Here is a 19,229-nt window from a genome sequence, read left to right on the forward strand (position 1 = left end):
TTCCTAGAAATCAGGGCCATTTATAACAAATCTCAAGAAAACCATTGTTCTCAGCCCAAAACCATTTTAAAGTAAAAAGAAAAGAGAATTCTTCAAAGTAACGGCAATATTGTAGGTTTATAAATACTAGAGTGCCAAATTGTGGTCAACTCTGGAGAAGCAGGGTAAAAAAAAGTTGTAGGAGAAACCCTTTAGTTTTGAATAGTTAACACCTGTAGAAAGCTGGTGCTTCTGCAAACTGCAAACTCTTGCCATCCAGTGTAATGTAAAGTATCTTTAAAAGAATAGTAGTGCTAGAAGCCATGAAAAGGAGTTTGTGATGCTGCTGCCAAATTAAAAATGACCTACGCATCACTCACTGTCTGCCACTCTTAGAGAACCTCCTAATTTGAGGGGATTCAAGCTTAACCTCTTTCCTACTATTTGTACTCTCTGCTTCAAGACCAAAAGCAGAGTAGGTTTTTCCATAGCGGAGGAAGAGTTTTAAAATCCACTTAACAATCCCTGGCAGTTTCACCAGTAGATTTGAGCATCCTGAGCAAAGGAGTTCGTCATGTCTGTTTTATTGTTACAGCAACTTTCTCAGAGAGGAAAACAGCAATGCACCCAAGGTCACCCAGAAGGTCACTGAAATACCTATGAATAGAAGCCAGTTGTCCCATGACCCAGGCTAGGGTCATAACCATTGAATGAACCATTTCACTTTAACAAATGATGGTTCTGCTCTTACGTCTTCAATTCATCTCACTTGTTACTAAACTGTAGTTTCTGTCAGTGAATGCCACCATTGGTTTTTTACATAAAGCTAAGAACATTTTTTTGAGACGGTTCTATTAATACAGATGAGAAGAACTATTTATTTTTTGGAAAAAGAAGGTCACTTCGTGCACGGCTGTTTGGAAGCACTTTGATGCTGCATTTCATGGGCTACTTAAATGATGATTCAACTCTTTGGATTGTATGCATGTGACTCTGAACAGCTTGCACTGTCCTCTTTTTCCCTGTTGCCACTAGCATCTGATCTCACTGGATACATGCCAAAAAGGATGAGTAGCCTTAGTATTTATTCAGCTTCTTAAGGATGGTATTTGAGATATGAGAAAGGGAACCTCTGTTAACCTATCATATGATATACGTTTCTTAGAAATGTCATGGATATGTATAGTGAAGGGTCTATAAAGTACAGAGTTGGTTGTTTGGTTGCTCGGGTTTTTTAAAGCTTGTTTGTTGTGTGGATTTTTTCTTTTCACATCTACAGATCTTTTACGTCTTTCAGGACCAGCCACACAACAACAGCAGCAGCAGCAGCAACATCCACAGCGCACTCTCCCTAACAACCCTCAGTCAAATCCTATTAACTCATACTCGGGTTCAGGTTCTGCAAATCTCTATGTAAGGTTGCCTAATCCAGCCAATGCTTATTCAAGCTCTTCATACACTTCAGATCCCTATGGAGGGTCCAGTCCCATGAACCTCTATACAACCTCATCACAGCCTGCGGGGTCTTATTTGAATTCTTCCAGTCCCATTAACCCTTATTCAGGATCATTAAGCCAGAATAACCAATATCCACCTTACCAATGCAATGGAAGCATGCCTATGGACAACTGCCCCTCTTACTTGGGCTCCTACCCTTCCCAGCATCAGCACATCGACTTGTATAGTTGCCAGAGCCAAGACCATATGTCTAAACTAAGTCTGCCACCCATACAAACATTATACCAGCATAGGTTTGGGAATAGCCAGAGTTTTGGTCCCAAGTACTTGAATTACGGAAACCAAAACATGCAGGTAGACTCCTTCAGTAATTGCACCATTAGACCAAATGCACACCATGTAGGGTCTTTCTCCTCTTACTCCACCCACGAGGCTGATGGCCATTTTATGGAGGTTACCTCAAGGTTAAAATCTAATCTGAGTAATCAGAGCATGGATTATGCCTCCATGACTAAAACCAGTGAACATCATCACATGCAACCCCTTCCACATTTAGCACATGACTACCATTCTGCTCCAAGTATGTTCAGTGGCCCTCCCAGTTCACTGCATCTCCAAAATAAGGATAGTGAAATAATTTCACATGCAGTTAACGGTTTGTCTAACATGCTTCCAGGTCAAAACCATGATAGGACTACTCCCCAGGGTGGTTTAGAGAAAACTGATGTGCTGAATCCAGAAAAAGCAGAGGATCCCGATGATGTCTGGTCAGATAGCGAGCAGAACTTTCTGGATCCAGAAATTGGAGGAGTGGCAGTTGCTCCATCTCATGGGTCAATTCTCATAGAGTGCGCAAAGCGTGAGCTCCACGCAACAACTCCCTTAAAAAACCCCAACAGGAACCATCCCACCAGAATTTCCCTTGTCTTTTACCAGCACAAGAGTATGAATGAGCCAAAACATGGTCTGGCTCTGTGGGAGGCAAAGATGGCTGAGAAGGCGAGAGAGAAGGAGGAAGAATGTGAAAAGTACGGTCCAGACTACGTGCCTCAGAAATCTTATGGCAAAAAGGCAAAGCGGGAGCCTGCTGAGCCACACGAACCCTCTGAGCCAACATACTTGCGCTTCATCAAGTCTCTTGCACAAAGGACACTGTCGGTCACCACAGACTCCACAGTAACTACATCTCCATATGCCTTTACACGGGTTACAGGGCCTTACAACCGATATATCTAACTTCACACCTTTGTTGGTTACCTCATTTGAAAAAACACCCTGTCAGTAGGGTAGTTCCTCTTTAGGTTTTGGGGAAGGCAAGGGTGGAGAAGGAAACAGTGTTTTTACAAAACTCTTCAGTGGAAAAAGCCTCAGCACACCAGCAAAAGGAGGTAATCTCACTAGCGCACTTATTTTCCACTGGTTTTTAAGTGGCCACAGATGGCACGTAGGAAACAAGACCAAAGCATCCTATGCAAAAACGAAACAAGAAAGTGTTTCACAATTTACATTTGAAAACACTGGCTCCATTACTGAAAGAGATAATCTGCAAATGGATTTTTTTTTCCTTACAGTTTTGCACATCTGTGGCCACTTTTAATGTCATCAAGTTTGCATAGTCATGGAACAGGAGCAAAAAAATCCCCTAAAAAATAATACTGTAGTATTACAACTGCAGGAATCTTAAAATAACATCTGGTGCTGAATCTATAATGTACTGAAATACTGGAATTATGACTTTTTAACATGCAGTTTTTACTGTAAACTTATTAGTCTCTTGATTTTATTTAACTAAGTAGTTAAGTATAAAACATAATGAACAGACAGCAAAACACTGAATTTATTTGGATATTCTAAACCCATGGTGCTATCTATGAGAATGTTGTCTTTATTTTAACAGTCGAACAGTTAATGCCTTTATAACAAAATGTCAGTGATGTAGTCAGATGTTCTTCAGCAACAGGGACGACCTTTTCATTCATGTATGTATTGAATTTACCTGGTGTTAAAATAAGCTTACTTTTTAACATATGAGAATTGCAAAGACCTCTGGATTTTGCTCATCCAGTCAAGTCCTAGAAAAGGACAATAAAATATATAGAGAGATATTTTTTTGAACTAGTGTTTCAAAAGCACTTTGTCTACCTAAGCTTGGCAACTTGAACAATGCTGAGGTACTAAGACATTAAAAAAAAAAAAACTTAAAAAAAGAAGGAAAAAAAAAAGAGTTTACTTTGATTTTAAAATGCAAAGATAATTTTTTTAAACAAAAAAAGCTTTTAAAGACTTTTTGTTTTAGCCATGCATCTGCTAGTGGGCTACATATCCATTTTTAATACAGTCAGTTATGGTAAAAACGGGGCTTACTGGATATAAGGGAATACTTTAGTACACAAAACACATGTTTTTCTGGTGCTCATCTCACACAGCTATACTGTAAAACCGTTTTCTACAATTATTATGACAAGTTCATTGCTCAAATATGTACAGTTTTAAGGAAAGGATTTTATATTAACCACAGGTAATAATTAGCAGCATGTGACAGACTACAACTAGCTAGCTTGGGCTTCTGCTGTTTCTACAGATCTGTATGCTCTTCAACTATCGAATGGCAGATTGCTTTTGTGTTGATAATTATGTACATTGTGGTGTAAGTCATTTCTCGGTGCAAGTGTCCTCTTTTTCCAGGAAGATCGAGCAGACCAATGCCTACACAAGCTGAATGAAACAGGGTTAGTTCTGTGTGATTCCGTTGATTAAATAGATAAAACATAGGCAGCTGGCTTGCTGTGGTGGTTTTAACCATTAATTTCTATTAAAAAAAGAAAAAAGCAGGAGAGTTGTATAGTAAATTAAATTGTAAACAAAACTTTTTTTAACGCGATGCTTTAGTATTTTAGTACTGTAAAAATATTAAATCTATATATATTTGGGTTTTGAGCTGAATTCACATCATGGTGCTACTCAGCCTGCTACAAATATATCATAATGTGAGCTAAAAAAACACATTAAAAAGGTTTGAGTGATGTTCCTACTTGTCATATACCTCAACACTAGTTTGGCAATAGGATATTGAACTGAGTGTGAAAGTTTATATATTGTACACCATCTTTTTCCCCCAATAGCCTTTGAAAAAAGAAAAAGCATAAAAAAAAAAAACAAAACACAAAAAAACTCTCTCAATACTTGACATTTTAGCAAGTATCACTTGAACTTCAGCTTTGGTTTTTGTTTTATCTTGTTGGTTCTAAAAATTCAGGGATATTTCAGCTCATGTTCTCCTATGCCAACGTGTCACCTGTGTGTGTGTAAAGCTGTTGTAGGTTAAATATATTATTCTTGGGTTTTTTTGTTTTGTTTTGTTTCTTTTTCCTTCAGGGATTTGATGCTTTCCTTTTGAATCCCTTCTCTAAGTTTTCTTGTACATTGTATTGCTGTAACTAATTTTGTAAATTTGTTAGCTCTTTTTATTGTAATGAAAGCGTTTCAGAGATTTAGAATGTTTTGCCTGTTTCAAACGAATAAACAAAAAGAAAGTAGAATGCACTGAGCTGATTAAAGGGAAAAATGTAAGGCAGGGGTTTGGCAAGTGACTGTTTGCTAGAGTTGTTCAAGTCGCTCTCTAAACAAGGCTTCTTGGATACTGTAATGAATAAAATAAGATATAAGAAGGTACAGTCTGTACAAGGGCTTCCCTAAACATGCAAACCTCCATGTCCCAGATGTATCTTGTGCAATATACTGTAAGATTAAGTTTGGTCAAAAGAAATTTTACCTAACAGAATCACAACGTGAGTAAATCAAAGGAGGCCTTTGGGTTTAATGGTCAAATATTTATTGTGGCAATTTTGGTTTTGAATTCTCAGTCTGTGACTTGACCCACTGCATTGAAACAAAAGTTTCACCTTTTTTTAAAGGAAGAAATTAACGATGGTTATATGTCAGATTGATTAAATCATTATAAATCATCATAAATCATCATCTTTCAGTGATTGTGTTTAAGTCCTCTATTGTTCATGTAACCCATAGCGGATGTTGGTGACTATGCCATGCACCGTCATTTGCCAAACTGCTGGCAGCAGAAAGCTTACCTGGTGAATCAGTTTTGTATTGTAAATACCTGAGATGTAATTTTTGGTGTACAGAACCCTGCCTCAGTTGGAACGAATGACAAAGCAGACATGAAATTGCTCGTATAGGATTATCAGGTTGACTATAGCCATACTTGAAGATGCTTCTGAGTGGTGTCAACTTTACTTGAATGAATTTTTCATCTTGATTGACGCACAGTGGTAAAAAGTTCACTTCTAAAGCTAGCGGTTAACTTGTGTAGGAAACTTTAGCAGTTTGACACTAAGGTAATGAACTTCTGTGTGCATTTTCTATGCTTATGTTCTACTTTTTTTTTTTTTTTTTTACTTTAGTTTCCTTGTTTTGAGATGTTTGGTATATCTCTAAAAAGAATCTGAGGAAGGTTATAAATACTGTAAGTATTGTAATGTAATGCAGGTTATTTGAAAGCTGTTTATTATTATATCATTCCTGATAACGCTGAGATGTGGGTGTTTTTAATAAAATTTATATTTATTTAATGCACTCTAAGTCTGTCTTGCAGAAACTTGTCTTTCCCTGCCGTTCGTATCAGTGAACAACAAAGCCAGCGCAGTGAAACGTGGTCCTAGTACCAGCCACAGAGCCCCAGAACAAGACGGCAGTTCTATGGCTGGGGAAGCTGCTAGCCTGGTGAACTTAAATCTGAAACTGCACTCTGAGACTCAGAGGAAGCTGCATACTCCAGCAACTTTGAAATGGAACACATCCACTGACATACCAGGATAACCCAACTTTTCCAGGAAGCAGGCCCACATACCACATGGATTTAGCCCACCTCTATCTTCCCTAGCTCAAGCATCACACAAAGAAACACATCACTAGGAACTTCGGGATGGGAAGTCTTGACAGCATGTTCATTCCAAGTTCTGTTTTGACTCTTGCCTCTAATGGGCTGGGAAAGTAGCTACCCAGCCCAGTGCATGGCTCAATAAATCCTGTGCTTACACTGAAGGAGGGTGGCATTTTTATGGGCAGGAAGAGGGTATAAAGCATCGTTGCTCATTTCCTGCTGATTTTTGTGGACACGGATGAACACGGCATATTCACTACTGGAATTTCCTCACTGCTTGAGTAACAGCCACATATGCACACCTGGCAGAGGCAAGACAAGGGCTTTATTGGTTTGTCTGAGGTATTTATCTCCAACTCTTTAGGCAGTTTTTGGTTGATTTCAAAATACTCCCAAATACTCCCAAGCAGTGGGATGCTCCAACAGACAGTATTACTGCACTGAAGGGGTTACATTGGCTATTAGCAAAAATTTCTTCACCAAAAAGGTTGTCAAGCACTGGAACTGGCTGCCCAGGGAAGTGGTGGAGTCACCATCCCTGGAGGTATTCAGAAGACATACAGATGTGGCACTTAGGGATGTGATTTAGTAGTGAACTTGGCAGTGATGGGTTTACAGCAGGACTCCATGACCTAAAGAGTCTTCTCTAACAGAAATGATTAATAAGAAAAAACAAAATGAAAAAGGCTAGAACCTCATGTATTATCTACCTCACACATAATCTAGAGAAAAGGAGAAGCAACAGGAAAGTGCGTCTGAATCAACAAGAGGACATACATTCTTGCAGGCACCAAGCAAAAGCCTGTTTTCATGGTCCCTTCTTTTAACTTCAAGAGATACCAGGACTGAATCCTGAAAATTCTCTTCTGTAGGAAGAGACAGAAATTGCTCTCTCTGCGGCCACAAAGTGTTTCTGCAACAACTGGTACTTGAAAGCTTTTAAACTCTGAAGACCCCAAGTTTGTGCTCAGCCCTCATTACCCTCCTTGTCAATATCCACACCTTGGGAAGGCTGCCCTACTCTGTACATTCACTTGAGTGATTGTCTGGGGGAAGCAGTGATTTAAGAATCCAGTAATGTTCCCCCTTGGCTCTCAGCGTGTTCCCAGATGGCAATGTCCTCAGGCAGGCTAGCGCACTGCAGCAGACAAGTGTTGCTCTTTTCCGTGCACAGGTGCATTTTAATGGAACAGGCAGCTGGAACCAACAGGTGCAGTAGCTGTAACAAAGGTCTGTCACCCTTCAGCCATCCCTGGAAAACGCTCCTGCCATTGATGAACATTCCCACCGGTCACCTTTTAACATCAGTGGATCTCTTCAGTTGTGGGCACAACGTGCTCCCAGCCAAGGCCACTGGCTGGGAAGTCAAACTCACCTCCTGACCACACTTCTCCCGCAAACACGGGCTCTCCCCAAGCTGCTGATGTGCCTCATTGGCTCTGACGGGGGCACCCCGACCATCGCCACCCAAATCACAGGCCTGATAAAGTAGTTACAACAGGGGGTGCCCAGAGGCAGCTTCTGCCTTGACCTTCCTCCTCTCTTACCCATCTGTTCTGTCACTTTCTGCCTTTAGACTTCTCATAGAGAGAGCAATACAGTTTTTCTATGGGAATAACTGAAAAGCCTGTGACAACGAGCCAAGCCAGGGTGAACAAGCCCCAGCCAACATTTAAGAGTAACAGATGACTGTGCTCAAAGATACAGAAAAGTATCCAGCCTGGAAGAGTGAGGAAAGGGGGAAAAAAGCCCACTTAAACAAAAGGATTTCTTTTGGAGAAGGCAGCAGGGATCAAGAAGCAGAGGGTGATGATGGTGCCTCTGTATGCACGTTTTCACTGCTGTTTTCAAATACAAACTAGAAGTTATTTAAAAAGTCTCCCATCTTTTCACCCCAGTAAAACTCAAATCAAGCGAGCAAGTCCTTGGATTCAAGCGCAAAGCCCATGGTTTAAGCCTAGCTACAAAGCAGATAATGTAGAAATGCACGTTCTCTTGCCTGCAGGCTGTCGGAAGAGCACAGCACAGCGCCTGGCGTGGACCCGCAAGGCAGCGCTCCCCGATACTTCTACACTCGCGTGACCAGCACCACACCAGACTCACTGGAGCTTGCTGACTGTGCACCAAGATCAGAACTGGTAGATATCATCTCATCAGTAAATTAATACCTACTGTTTAACTGACAGTGACACGGGGAGTTTCCCTGAAAACCATGTGTCTGTCAAGTTCCTGTTACACTCAACTATCTTTACCTAAGGCAGGAACAGCTAATTGAGGCACTCAGTAAATGACCATTTTGTCTCAGAGGACTGACAATTTTACCCCTCCCCATCACATCAGCTACAGCAACAGCTCTCTCTCCATCACTCTCTATGAGACATTTAGGTTTTCAACTAAGTTTATGTATTAAATCGGTCCTTTTACTTTGACCTGTAAATGATTCCCTAAGTTGGTTTAATTAGGGCAAATATTGTACCAGGAGAGATTCCTGCAGAACTTATTGCAAGTCGGACAGCTTCATGTTTTACTTGCCTCACCTCTAACCAGCAAAAGGAATAACTGATATGGGTGAAGTTAGCACACAGTGTTACTGATTTAAAGAAAAAACACACAGCCTTCTGTTTGGAGGGAAGAAAAACCATGCACTAGGGTAACAAAGTGAGAAAGGAGGAGGAAAAAGTCTATTAAGGATCTACTGCTATCCTTTCTGCTCTTTTTCCAATCAAGAGAGAAAGATGGAGCCTGAAGCTGCACATTGAAACCTGTAGCTGTCCTGCAGCAGAGATTACTGCTGGTGGCCCTGTCCTCACAGAGGAACACAAGGAAGAGATCCCCAGATGCCAGGCCATGGAGAAGGGAACGAGATACTTCCTAAAAACACACACAAGGCCTTTCAGTTGAGAAACGTCCTTATCCTTGACTTCAAAGGGTCTCCTTCCTTCCTTCCAGGTTTGGAGCCTGCACCCATTTCTTTCAGACACGGGATCAAGGCATTACTTTCTCCCTGAGGCCATCTTGCCATTAGTTCAGCTGTTTGAGTACTCATGACCTGGCCACTCAGGTCCTCCCTGCCTGAACAGATTCAGAGCACCACCCTACAGGATGTCAAAGGTTTGAAATATCCTGGGGCACACACAGGCACATCGCATCACCCCTCCTGCCCGTGTCACGTAAAAAATACTTCCAACCACTATATGAAGGAGCGGGGGAAGGCAGAGCCTGTTGTGCCACTTCCTTTTACGATAGGTTTAATCCTCACTGTAAAAGAAGTGCCACTCTCTGGATTCATAATCCCAGCAGAAACACAGCGCTCGCTGCTGGAGAAGGCCAAGAAAGGGCTCGCAGGTTCTCTTTCACAGTCCAGCCAAGCTATTCAAGGTTAACCTGTTTCTCCCACCCAGGATTTGGTTTAACTAGCACTGTAAGTACCCTGTCTTCATAGTACTTTACACAAGGAAAACCATCCCAGGGTAAGCACATTTCCTTCAAATGTCATGGCAACGCAGCTGTACACTCCTAAATCACGGCACAAAAGCCAGCCCCATGCCTGGCGGGAGCAGTTTGGGATTGCGGTTCAGCTCTCTTTTAGTTCTCACTGCATTAGCAACTGGAACCTCACTGGATTTTCAGGTGTAATCATCTTCCTCTTATTTTTCTGCTCCTGTTGTGATTATTTGTACAAATGACAGCACCATTATCTTCCCATATGTAAGCCTCCATACAGACCTCTTTGGTAAAGAGATTTAACTGGAGGGGATGGCTTAGAGTGCAAGCTGCTCTGAAAAGGAACAGGAAAGTGGCATCCTGGGGCTCCCAGTCCACATTTCAATTACTGTTGTAGCTAACGCGCCTGATTTGGAAGGGGGAAGGGTGTCCCTCCATCCATCCCTGCCCAAACAGGCACAATAGATCTCCTCTGAGTAGCCTTCTCCCCACCTGTGTAGTGCTGGCTCTCTTGATATTTGTACAGGCACAAAGCTGGTCAGATGGCAGGAATCCAGTTCTAATTAATGGGAGCAAATGGTTTGCTATAAACAGAGGAAGGGTTGGCATGGGGGGAGGTGACAGATGTCAAGCAAAGGGAAAACATCTATTAGCTGTTCCCTCCTCCCCCACTGCCCCCAGCACATTTGTTTTGCATGACAGCCCAGCAGTTGAGGGCTGGGTTTAAAACATCCAGACTCCACACACTGGGTCCATATGTGAACCTTCGCAGCACCCACTCAGCCTTCCTCAGGCTGAAGGACAGGAGACTTAAAACCTCCAGCTTGCCTGCTCCTCGAGAGCTTGTACAGTCTTATAATCAGTAACCCCAGCAAACCTCCCCTCTGTCTCTGCTGTTAACACTCTCCATCCCAGAAGCACACATGCGTTTTGTCAGAGGGCTGCAGTTTGCAGGCATGTGTTCTCCTAGCTTTTAAGATGAAAATAACCGCTTGCTTGCCCCAAAGCACTCCAATGTCTCAGGTACAGGATGCAAAACAAAGGCATTCTATTCCAATCTCATCCCAGGATGCCACAGCACCCTCGGGTGAGCTCCAGGAATCCCTTGGCTGAGCTGGTCCCAGGAAGACAGGGACCAAGGCTGTGGCACAAGACACGCACACCTCGCAGAGGAAACTTTGTGCCACTCCTGTCCCACACTCCAGGCAACAAGTACCAGCCGATCTAATGGTAGCACGGAGGAAACTCATCTGTGTCGAGACAACGACACTGTGAGGAGGTGCCGGGTGATACCAGCCAAACAGAGGCAGTACAAGGAGGAAAAGGGGTCTTGACAGTTCCTGCAGCACTCCAATTGCCGGGTGCGAATCCTGACACACAATGTAAGCAAGCCTCTCTCAGCGCTACCAAGAGCACACAGGGAATGTGTTAGATCTGCTCTCTTCAGTTTCCCCACCAGCAACACACTGGTGTTTTACACAAGGGTTTGTACTTGGGATTCCCAGCCCCGGCGCAGGCAGAGGCATGGTTTCCAGGTTCAGTCAAATTGAAAACCAGATGTGCTTTTGAAAGGAAATCAGGTCAAGGGTAGCCATGAGGTTCTGGAGCTCCTGCAGCTGTGCCTGTTACACGAAGAAAGCAATGCTGCCTCCGCGGCCCCCTCCACATTCACTATTGCTGCACCGCAGCAGCTGCTCCTTGGGAAAGGCAGCAGGCAGCTCACTTACACACACATAGGCCCTCCCAAAACCCCCATACTTTAAGTGCCAAGGAAAGAAGAAAACTCCATGAAGTCTGAAGAGAACCTGCAAAGTTTCTGTGACTCCGTCAAGTATTCCAATGCGCTCTTTTCATGCACTTGTAAGGCGCTATAGAACAACTCGCATACAGTCAGGTACAGCTGACATCTGACTAGCTGGGATTGTTAGCAGCTGTTTTCTTTCTAGAAAGTGGTTTGCTGCCAGTTGATAGTCACCAGTGACACATGTCTGTTACGGTTCTCTGCAGGTAGATCGCCACTGCATGGACTATCGCTCTATGAAAGCCACTGCCCCCTTTTGGGGGTGTTACATGTAATATTTGTGACGATAAAACAAACCAGAGGGATTTGCTGAGTATTTGGTATCTGCCTGCTTGCCTCTAGATCATGGACTAAGCAGTGAGCAGACACTGTGTGGTCCATAGAGGTCCCTGCTGCTAGCAAGCATTCCCCAAATGTTCCTGGGAAAGGGCAAGCAAAGTTCTTGCTTGTTCAGTTAACTCTGATCAATCAATTATAGTTAAGAAGAGACTATAAACGAGACATGACCTCTTGCCTACCACACACAAACATCCCCCAGAAAGGCAGCACGGTCACCATTTTTAAATGACTGCCAGAAGAGACCCAAGCCTTCAGTGCAGGTGAGAGTGTGAGTCCAAGACATGCTCCTCCTCTAGGAAGGAGATTCCTCCTGCCACTCTACCCAAATTACAATAACGTACTTGTTGGGCCAGAGGGAGAGAACGATGCCTAAGGGGAAGCATGGCTTTGTAGTATGGGAATGGAGAGCTCTGCTGCCTGCTCTCATTTCTGCTTATGGATCTGATGTTAATATTAAACAGCACATTAAAAGACGGTGCTCACTTGACCCTTGCCTTCCTCTTCATAGGCAAGCACCCTCCCCAGAAGGCTTCCTCCTTCTCCAGCTACGCTTTAGAAGCAGCCAAAACAGAGGCATGATGCTTGTGAGGAGCTCAGCTCCCCTGAACAATGAGTCCACTTTGATCAGAACTCAGGCAGGGGAACACTTTGCTTTGGGGTCAGGTAACATACACAGCAGTGCTGTGGGACTGCCATTCTGAGCTGCCCTAGGCAAATATGGAAGCAAAATCCAGCCGTTCACAGATGTCAGGGAGATGCATCACCTCCAGGGATAAGTAGTGACTGCACAGGGAACACAGACCACAGTTTGGGATTTCAGCATCTAAACTCTGCTTAGAACCTGCTTTAGGTACCCAAGCCCCTTAACTGGGTTTCTGAGATGCAGTACCCTTGCAGAAGAGACTGCTCCAAACCACATAGGAATGTTATAGCAATAAATACATTAACTATTTGAGTGTTCAGAGACTATCGTAACAGCACCTGAACTACATGTCCTTGAACTAGGAGAACACAAGTGCTTCTTATTCTGTTTATGTTAACCTTCTTCGGTTTTGCTTTACAATTCCACCCCTTATGAGATGAGGCCTATTAAAACACTTGGCTTTTCCTCATCTTTGCCTTAAAAATACCTCCTTTAAAGAACTGTTCCACTGTCAATCTGCAGTGTATTTAAAAAAAGGAAAAGGTGGGGTGGGGGGAGAAGAAGAATGAAAGAGATGGTTTTCTATAAAACCTTCCAGTTCATCTAGCCCATCTCAAAGCAGGTATAGACAAGAACAGCTGCTCAGCGTGTGTGTAAAATTGTTTTATTAAATGTGGAAGGAAAAGCATTGATTCAAATCTCACAGACACGAGAAGTCAGAATTGCACAGAGCTGCCATTAGTGCTCTTGCTGCTGTGAAATCTGAAAGGAGTGGAAGGGCCACTCATGCAGAGGCCAACACAAAGGCAATGAAGGAAGCCAAAATTACTCTTCTGAATTTCCCCTCTCTGCTGCTGTAATTGGGCACCCCAAGGTATTCTCTTCTCAGCCACAATGGCGAACAGTCAAACCTGTCACTGCACACCTCGTGGGTAGCACAGAATTGACAGCCAGGGCAACTTTTTCATTGGTTTTTCATAATATGATCAATAAAATAATTCATTACAACCCATAAAATCCTATCTGCATCATCAAGAGACAGCAAAGATGCTGTCACGTCTGGGACATAAATACCCTCCCAGAGATGCAGATCTGCTGACTGCTTTTTTTCTTTTCTTCAGTAAAAATCCATACAGAATTATTCTTTTCTGATTCTAATCATACCACATGAAGCACTGGCTAGCTGCAAGAGGAAAAAACCCAAAGCCCGCTGGTCATAATCAACTTTCAGCTAGAGAAGGGCCACATAATTCAACAAGGATGCTTCTAGATGTCTCGGAGAGCAAGTTCAATGTAAAAGGACCAGGTTTCAGCATTACAGGCGTGCTGTATTGCTGTGTTTGCATATAAAGGCACCAAATGCTAAGCAGAACTGCCCACCATGCAAAACTTCTCCAAGCTGTCTTCACTGAACTGCCCCAAATGTAAAGTGAAGAAGTGCACCTTACCACTGGTTTAGAGCTCTGCAGGCAGGAGGGCTGTGTGCCAACTAACCAGTAGTGATGCCTAAAGAGCTGGTAGGGGCTGCAGATGCCTCTGGGGCATAGGGTATTTCCTACTTAAATGCACTCCCTAGTCCATTGAGGTAAGACAATTTGAGGTGAAGATACTTAATTCTCTGCCTTTAGTTTAACTTTATATGTAGAAAGCAAATCCCTTACTTTCCCTCCCTCCCACTCCTATCACAACGGTTTAAGGGAAAGAATGAAGAAACACCTTGAAGTCTGTAGAAACTACATGGCCAAATACATTACAAGTTCTTGGAGCCTTCCGATGTTTTCAGAATGAGTAGCGTGAAACCTTTTAAAGCCACCTGATTACTGGAATATAGACAGCTTCCTTTTAATGTCTCACATTAACCATCCATAGCTTAGCTTTACACCCAAGTGGCTCAGCTAGCCACTTCAAAGTATATTTGAGTACAGACTAGATCAGACTACAGTAACATCTATTTCCATACTTATTAAAACGTCTTTTTTCTTCCTCCAATTACAGATATACAAATGTAGGACTTGTTCCTAAAATTTCTGATTGCTTATGAAGCAATAGTCTATGGTACACTGCAAAACCTGGGATAAGTAGTACAGATTCTGCGAGACGGTTTATGAAATGCAGTCTTCTCAGAGCCTTGCTTAAAAGGCTGAGCTCGGATTGTGAGAACTTTCAAAGACAGTGCTGCCTTGACCTTCTCTCTCGCCCTTTCAAAATCCAAGAACCCTCACAACAGCTTAGTTCTTCAAAAGTCCTTCCCAAAAGGCAATTCATAAAGTTGTAAAGCACTAAGATTATACTGGATACAGGACTTGTGGAAAGTTCACAGCAAGACAAAGCAGCCACTCTTCAGAGTACTACAGAATAACCATGAAGGTATAAGCAAAGACACAGAAGCACCCTGCACTCACCCTTGCCCATTTGTCAGTACTACAACCACCAAGTAATTTCTGCACAACTCCAGCCAGGCTGGCCATGGTTTTTACTCCAAGGTGCACACAAGCTGTACCGAACAAGAAGCACCGTCTTGTAACTGCTACCAATCAAAGCGAAACATGGATTGGGCACTTCTGAATGGATCATAAGTGACAGAGGACTCAACAGACTGGCTTGAGAGAGAGAAAAAGGAGAGAGCTCCACCTCATTCAATTTCCTCCTTAAAGAAAGAAACAGAACTTATGAAAATTAGTTTAATCCTGGCATACAACAGAAAGGGAGAGGAGAGGAAGAAAAGCCTGCGGAGAGACCATAACACTTTCTTGCTGTGGATGCAATTTTACAGTTGTCTGTTGCAATACTGCAGGAAGTCAGGCTGAGACACAAGGATCATTTACACAGTGAAGGCAATCCACTGAGTGTCCAGTTTCTCCTTTATCCCATAGGCCTCCAGCTGATCATCTCCACAAGCGGGGACCTGAATGCAAACCGTGACCAGACAATATTACCTACAGAGCACATGCCTGGGAGCGAACAGTAGGAGAGCAGGTGTAAAGTGAATCCACAGGAATGGCAGAGAAATCCATCTGGGCAGCCAGAATACAGCTTTCAGAGCTGGCACCACATGCAGTGTGGGACTACTAAGACATCAATAAAGATCACAAAGAGGCTTAATCCTCTTTGGGGCCACCCGAGTTTCTGCAGCTTCCAAATTCCTCCAGGGACTCTCTGCATCTGTTTTCAGGTGCCAAAGGGATCTATTTGCCCCACATACTAGAAACAGGTTCGTCCTAAAACAGGAGGCACCAGAGTTTTTTTAGTCAGCAACACTACCCACGCTGTTATTTCTGCGTGGGACACCCAGAGTCTCACGCATCAATAACAAGATCTCTTCCTTCTACTAAGGAATAATGCTCTCCTCATCCCTCAGTAGTCTCAGCAGTCTAAACCTCACCATATGCTGACTGCAGCTTTGCAGAAGCCATAGCACCCTTTCAGAGCTCTCCACTCTTTTGCCAGCCTCATCCCCCTGACTGAGGCAGCAGCATTAGCTGGCAAAGAGATTTCGGGGAGGGGGAGCAGGGAAGGCTTTGTGAGAATTATTGGGTGACTTCTATTTATCATCTATCAGGAATGGGATCTCAACCAAGATGCTGTGAAGAAGTCAAAATTCATTGATACGCATTTTGACCCTTTTATCTCTTTCATTTTAAAGAAAAGCACCAAAATATGAACATGAAAGCCCCTCACTTTTGGATACTTTCAAAGCCAAGTCAGTGAGCAGCATATCAATCCAATCACTTCAAGTACTCTCACATGGGAGCCGCACCCAAAGCGTGGGGGTTTATATTTGATTTCAAGACATCTTGAAAATGAAAAAGTAAAAGGAGCTGGGGACAACTAATTCCCTTTAGGCTGAAAGATGGCATGATAACTGGATTGCTAATGAAAGAAATTATATTCAGAAGTCTAGGAAAAAGTAATATACTTCAAGGTAACAATTAAACAGGAAGAAAGGAAACCCCAGGCGTGAATGTCAGAACTTCCATGCACATTAGAAGAGTCAGTTTCACCCTTCTTCAGCATCTTTCCCAAGAAGAAAACACCTACACTTCTGTAACCAAAACAGACATCTTGTGAAGTGACCTGACTGGATACAGTCAGCATGCAAGTTCATTTAGTTGGTTGGTTGGTAAACTGTCAGTAAGTTATCTAAGCAGGTTAAGATCATCTAGTTCCTCCACCTGTTCCGTGCCAGCCTTGCTCTCATGAGTCTTGTCCCCATTGAGAGGTGCACCCATTTCACCACTGTGAGTGAGTGCTGCCAAACTTCTGCCCAGCCCAGCTGGGAGCTCTGCCTTGTTTGAACAGCTACACTCCTAACACAGCTTGCTCCTTATCAGCAGAAGGGAGAGGTTTCACCCTGCAAAGTAAGTGCTTGCAAGCTCCACAGGAAGAAAGCATAAGCCCTCATTTCTTGCTGTAATGCTCAGAAAGCATTAGAAGCATAAGTAAGCAGAGAGGAAGGTCAGTAATAGCCAGTTAATAAACCAATTCACAATTCTTAGCTGGAATTCAGTCTCTTGAAAAAAGAGTAAAAATCCAGCTGAAGCCTTTCCAGAGGCAGGCAGTGTCTCCTTCGCTTACTAGCTCAAATTTATCTTTGGTAACCTGGGATTAAACAGTATCATTCCCCTTGATAAGGGGTCCTATCCATTTTCTTGGGCCTCAAGACGCTAACCTAGCTTAGATACAAACTCTTGTGCTCGGCTGCATATTTACTTCCCAAATGTGTTAATTATTGCACTAATAAAATGGCCCTATCAATGCTGTAGTCAAAAAACAGACAATCATTAGCTGTAAGAGCATTTAATCACAGCCTGAAAACAGCTCAACGCAGGAGCAGACTCCTCCATACTTCACCAAACTCCTTTTCTGTTTCCACCAATAACACAGGAGCCTTTTCCTTTCTCACGGGATAGTAAAGAGCAGCCTTAATCACAGCCTCACATTCATTTCCCTGCCACCTCAAACCATAATACATGACACGCCCAACATCACAGCTCATCTTGGGTTTTGCTTATGGAACACCTCCAGGCTAGGAGCCGGGGACATGGGCTTACAGACACCCTACTCTCTCCCAGGTCATTTTAACACATGTGGAGGAGCACAGGAAGAACACGGATAGTAACATCACAGGACACAGCAGCAGAACCCAGGGTGCTCTGCTGTTTATAACTGGATTATTTTTTCATTTAATGGTTTTTATTTTTTTATTTTTTTAGAAGTTCTCTACTAAAAACAAGCAAACAGCAACAAAGAAACCCAACTATCCCCTGTCAGTTGCCAGGTACCCTGTTACACAAAGTATTTTCACGCATTTCAGTGATTTCTTTCCTGGCAGGGCTGGTGGCAAGGATTTCAGCCCAAAGAGGGACTCAAGCAGCCCCACGGGTAGCACTACAAGATTTAACTGCTCACCAGGCCTGGAAGTGGAACCTGGGACCGTGTTAACGCAACTACTGAGCTTACTCAAAGCCCAGGGGCAATCAGGTACCTCAAGAGGAGATGTAAGGGCAGGCAAGTGGCACAGCCCAGGATCCCTGGCAAAAGTTCCTACAGCCTGCCTGAGGCCTTCAGGGGTTTATTACAAAGCTGCATCACCGGTTCATGATGTGCATCCTCTAATTAAAAGTAAGCACCTCGAGTCGTACTCTCAGAGAAGGAGCTATTTCCTTCAGACCACAACTACTTCGGCATTTAGCTGAGACGTGGCAGGTTAGGCCTTAAGCCCCCTCTGTTCTGGAGTGGATCCAGATTTATAATTCTCAGTTCCCAGGAAAGCATCCTAACACTTAAGCTAACAGTATGCCTGACCCTTCTCTCTTCCAGGGGCCGCTCATGCATTTATCATTATATCGAGAGGAGCATAAGACACTAGAGCCTCCCTCTCCGCTTCAGATACAAGTGCTCAGATTAAAACTCTCTTGGGTTGCAAAATTAATTCCAAAGGACGGATGAAGGCTACTCCCACTGAAAAACAACCCATTCCCACCTGACCACAGAGCTCCATTGCAAGGCACAAATTGAGTAACCCCAAGCCCTGAGGCCCCAGGAAGAAGTTACACTTGCTGCACCCTCACAATTACCTACAACTATAATCTCCTTTCACTTTCTGTTGAGCTTTGCATTTGTGCCCTGCTGGGAAGTACACAGGTACAGCTGCCATTTCATGAAGGGAATTACACTTCCATTGTACCACAGCAGTGATACCCGAGATGGCTGCAAAGAGTAACAGTCCTGTTAAATCTTGTCTATCCAGTTGCACAATGAAAAGCAACACATACTCTGAGGTACAAACGTATTGGGAATGGTAAGAGTCAACAAAAAGATGGCTGCTAATACCCTTCAACATACATTTGAACTCCTTTAAGGTTTAAGCTTAAGGATTTCTTGCCAGTTAAGCAACTCAACACTTCCCAGTCACACCAGCAGCTTAGTCATGCTCTTTTTAAAGCAAGCCCTAACTCAAACCAGGCTGATTTGAGATCTCAAGAGCAGAACACTGCGCTCAAAAAACACCAAAGCTTTATGAAAACCACAGGTACTAAACTGAACTCACCTTGTTTCCCCCTAAAGGCTATGCTCTACCTTGAGAGGAGTCCTCCCCTGCTTTGCTTTTGCTTTGCAACCTCCTGCAGAGCCAGATAACCATGGCACCCTGGGAAGGTCAAACC

General features: G+C 43.3%; 1 protein-coding gene across 1 annotated transcript in view; it reads left to right on the forward strand.

Annotated features, from left to right (window-relative positions):
* The window catches only part of TET2 (tet methylcytosine dioxygenase 2), a 73,814-nt gene extending 67,778 nt beyond the window's left edge, over positions 1 to 6,036 (forward strand). Inside the window, exon 10 of the mRNA XM_061478095.1 lies at positions 1,259 to 6,036. Within this exon, the coding sequence (XP_061334079.1) occupies positions 1,259 to 2,673 (1,415 nt within the window). The 3' untranslated portion in view covers positions 2,674 to 6,036. The remainder of the gene's footprint in view (positions 1 to 1,258) is intronic.
* Positions 6,037 to 19,229: the final 13,193 nt, after the last annotated feature.

The sequence above is a fragment of the Pezoporus flaviventris genome, unplaced genomic scaffold (assembly GCF_033815535.1).
Source record: "Pezoporus flaviventris isolate CSIRO_AGI_PZ_B2104156 unplaced genomic scaffold, CSIRO_AGI_Pfla_v1 ptg000002l, whole genome shotgun sequence".
Lineage (NCBI taxonomy): Eukaryota > Metazoa > Chordata > Aves > Psittaciformes > Psittacidae > Pezoporus > Pezoporus flaviventris.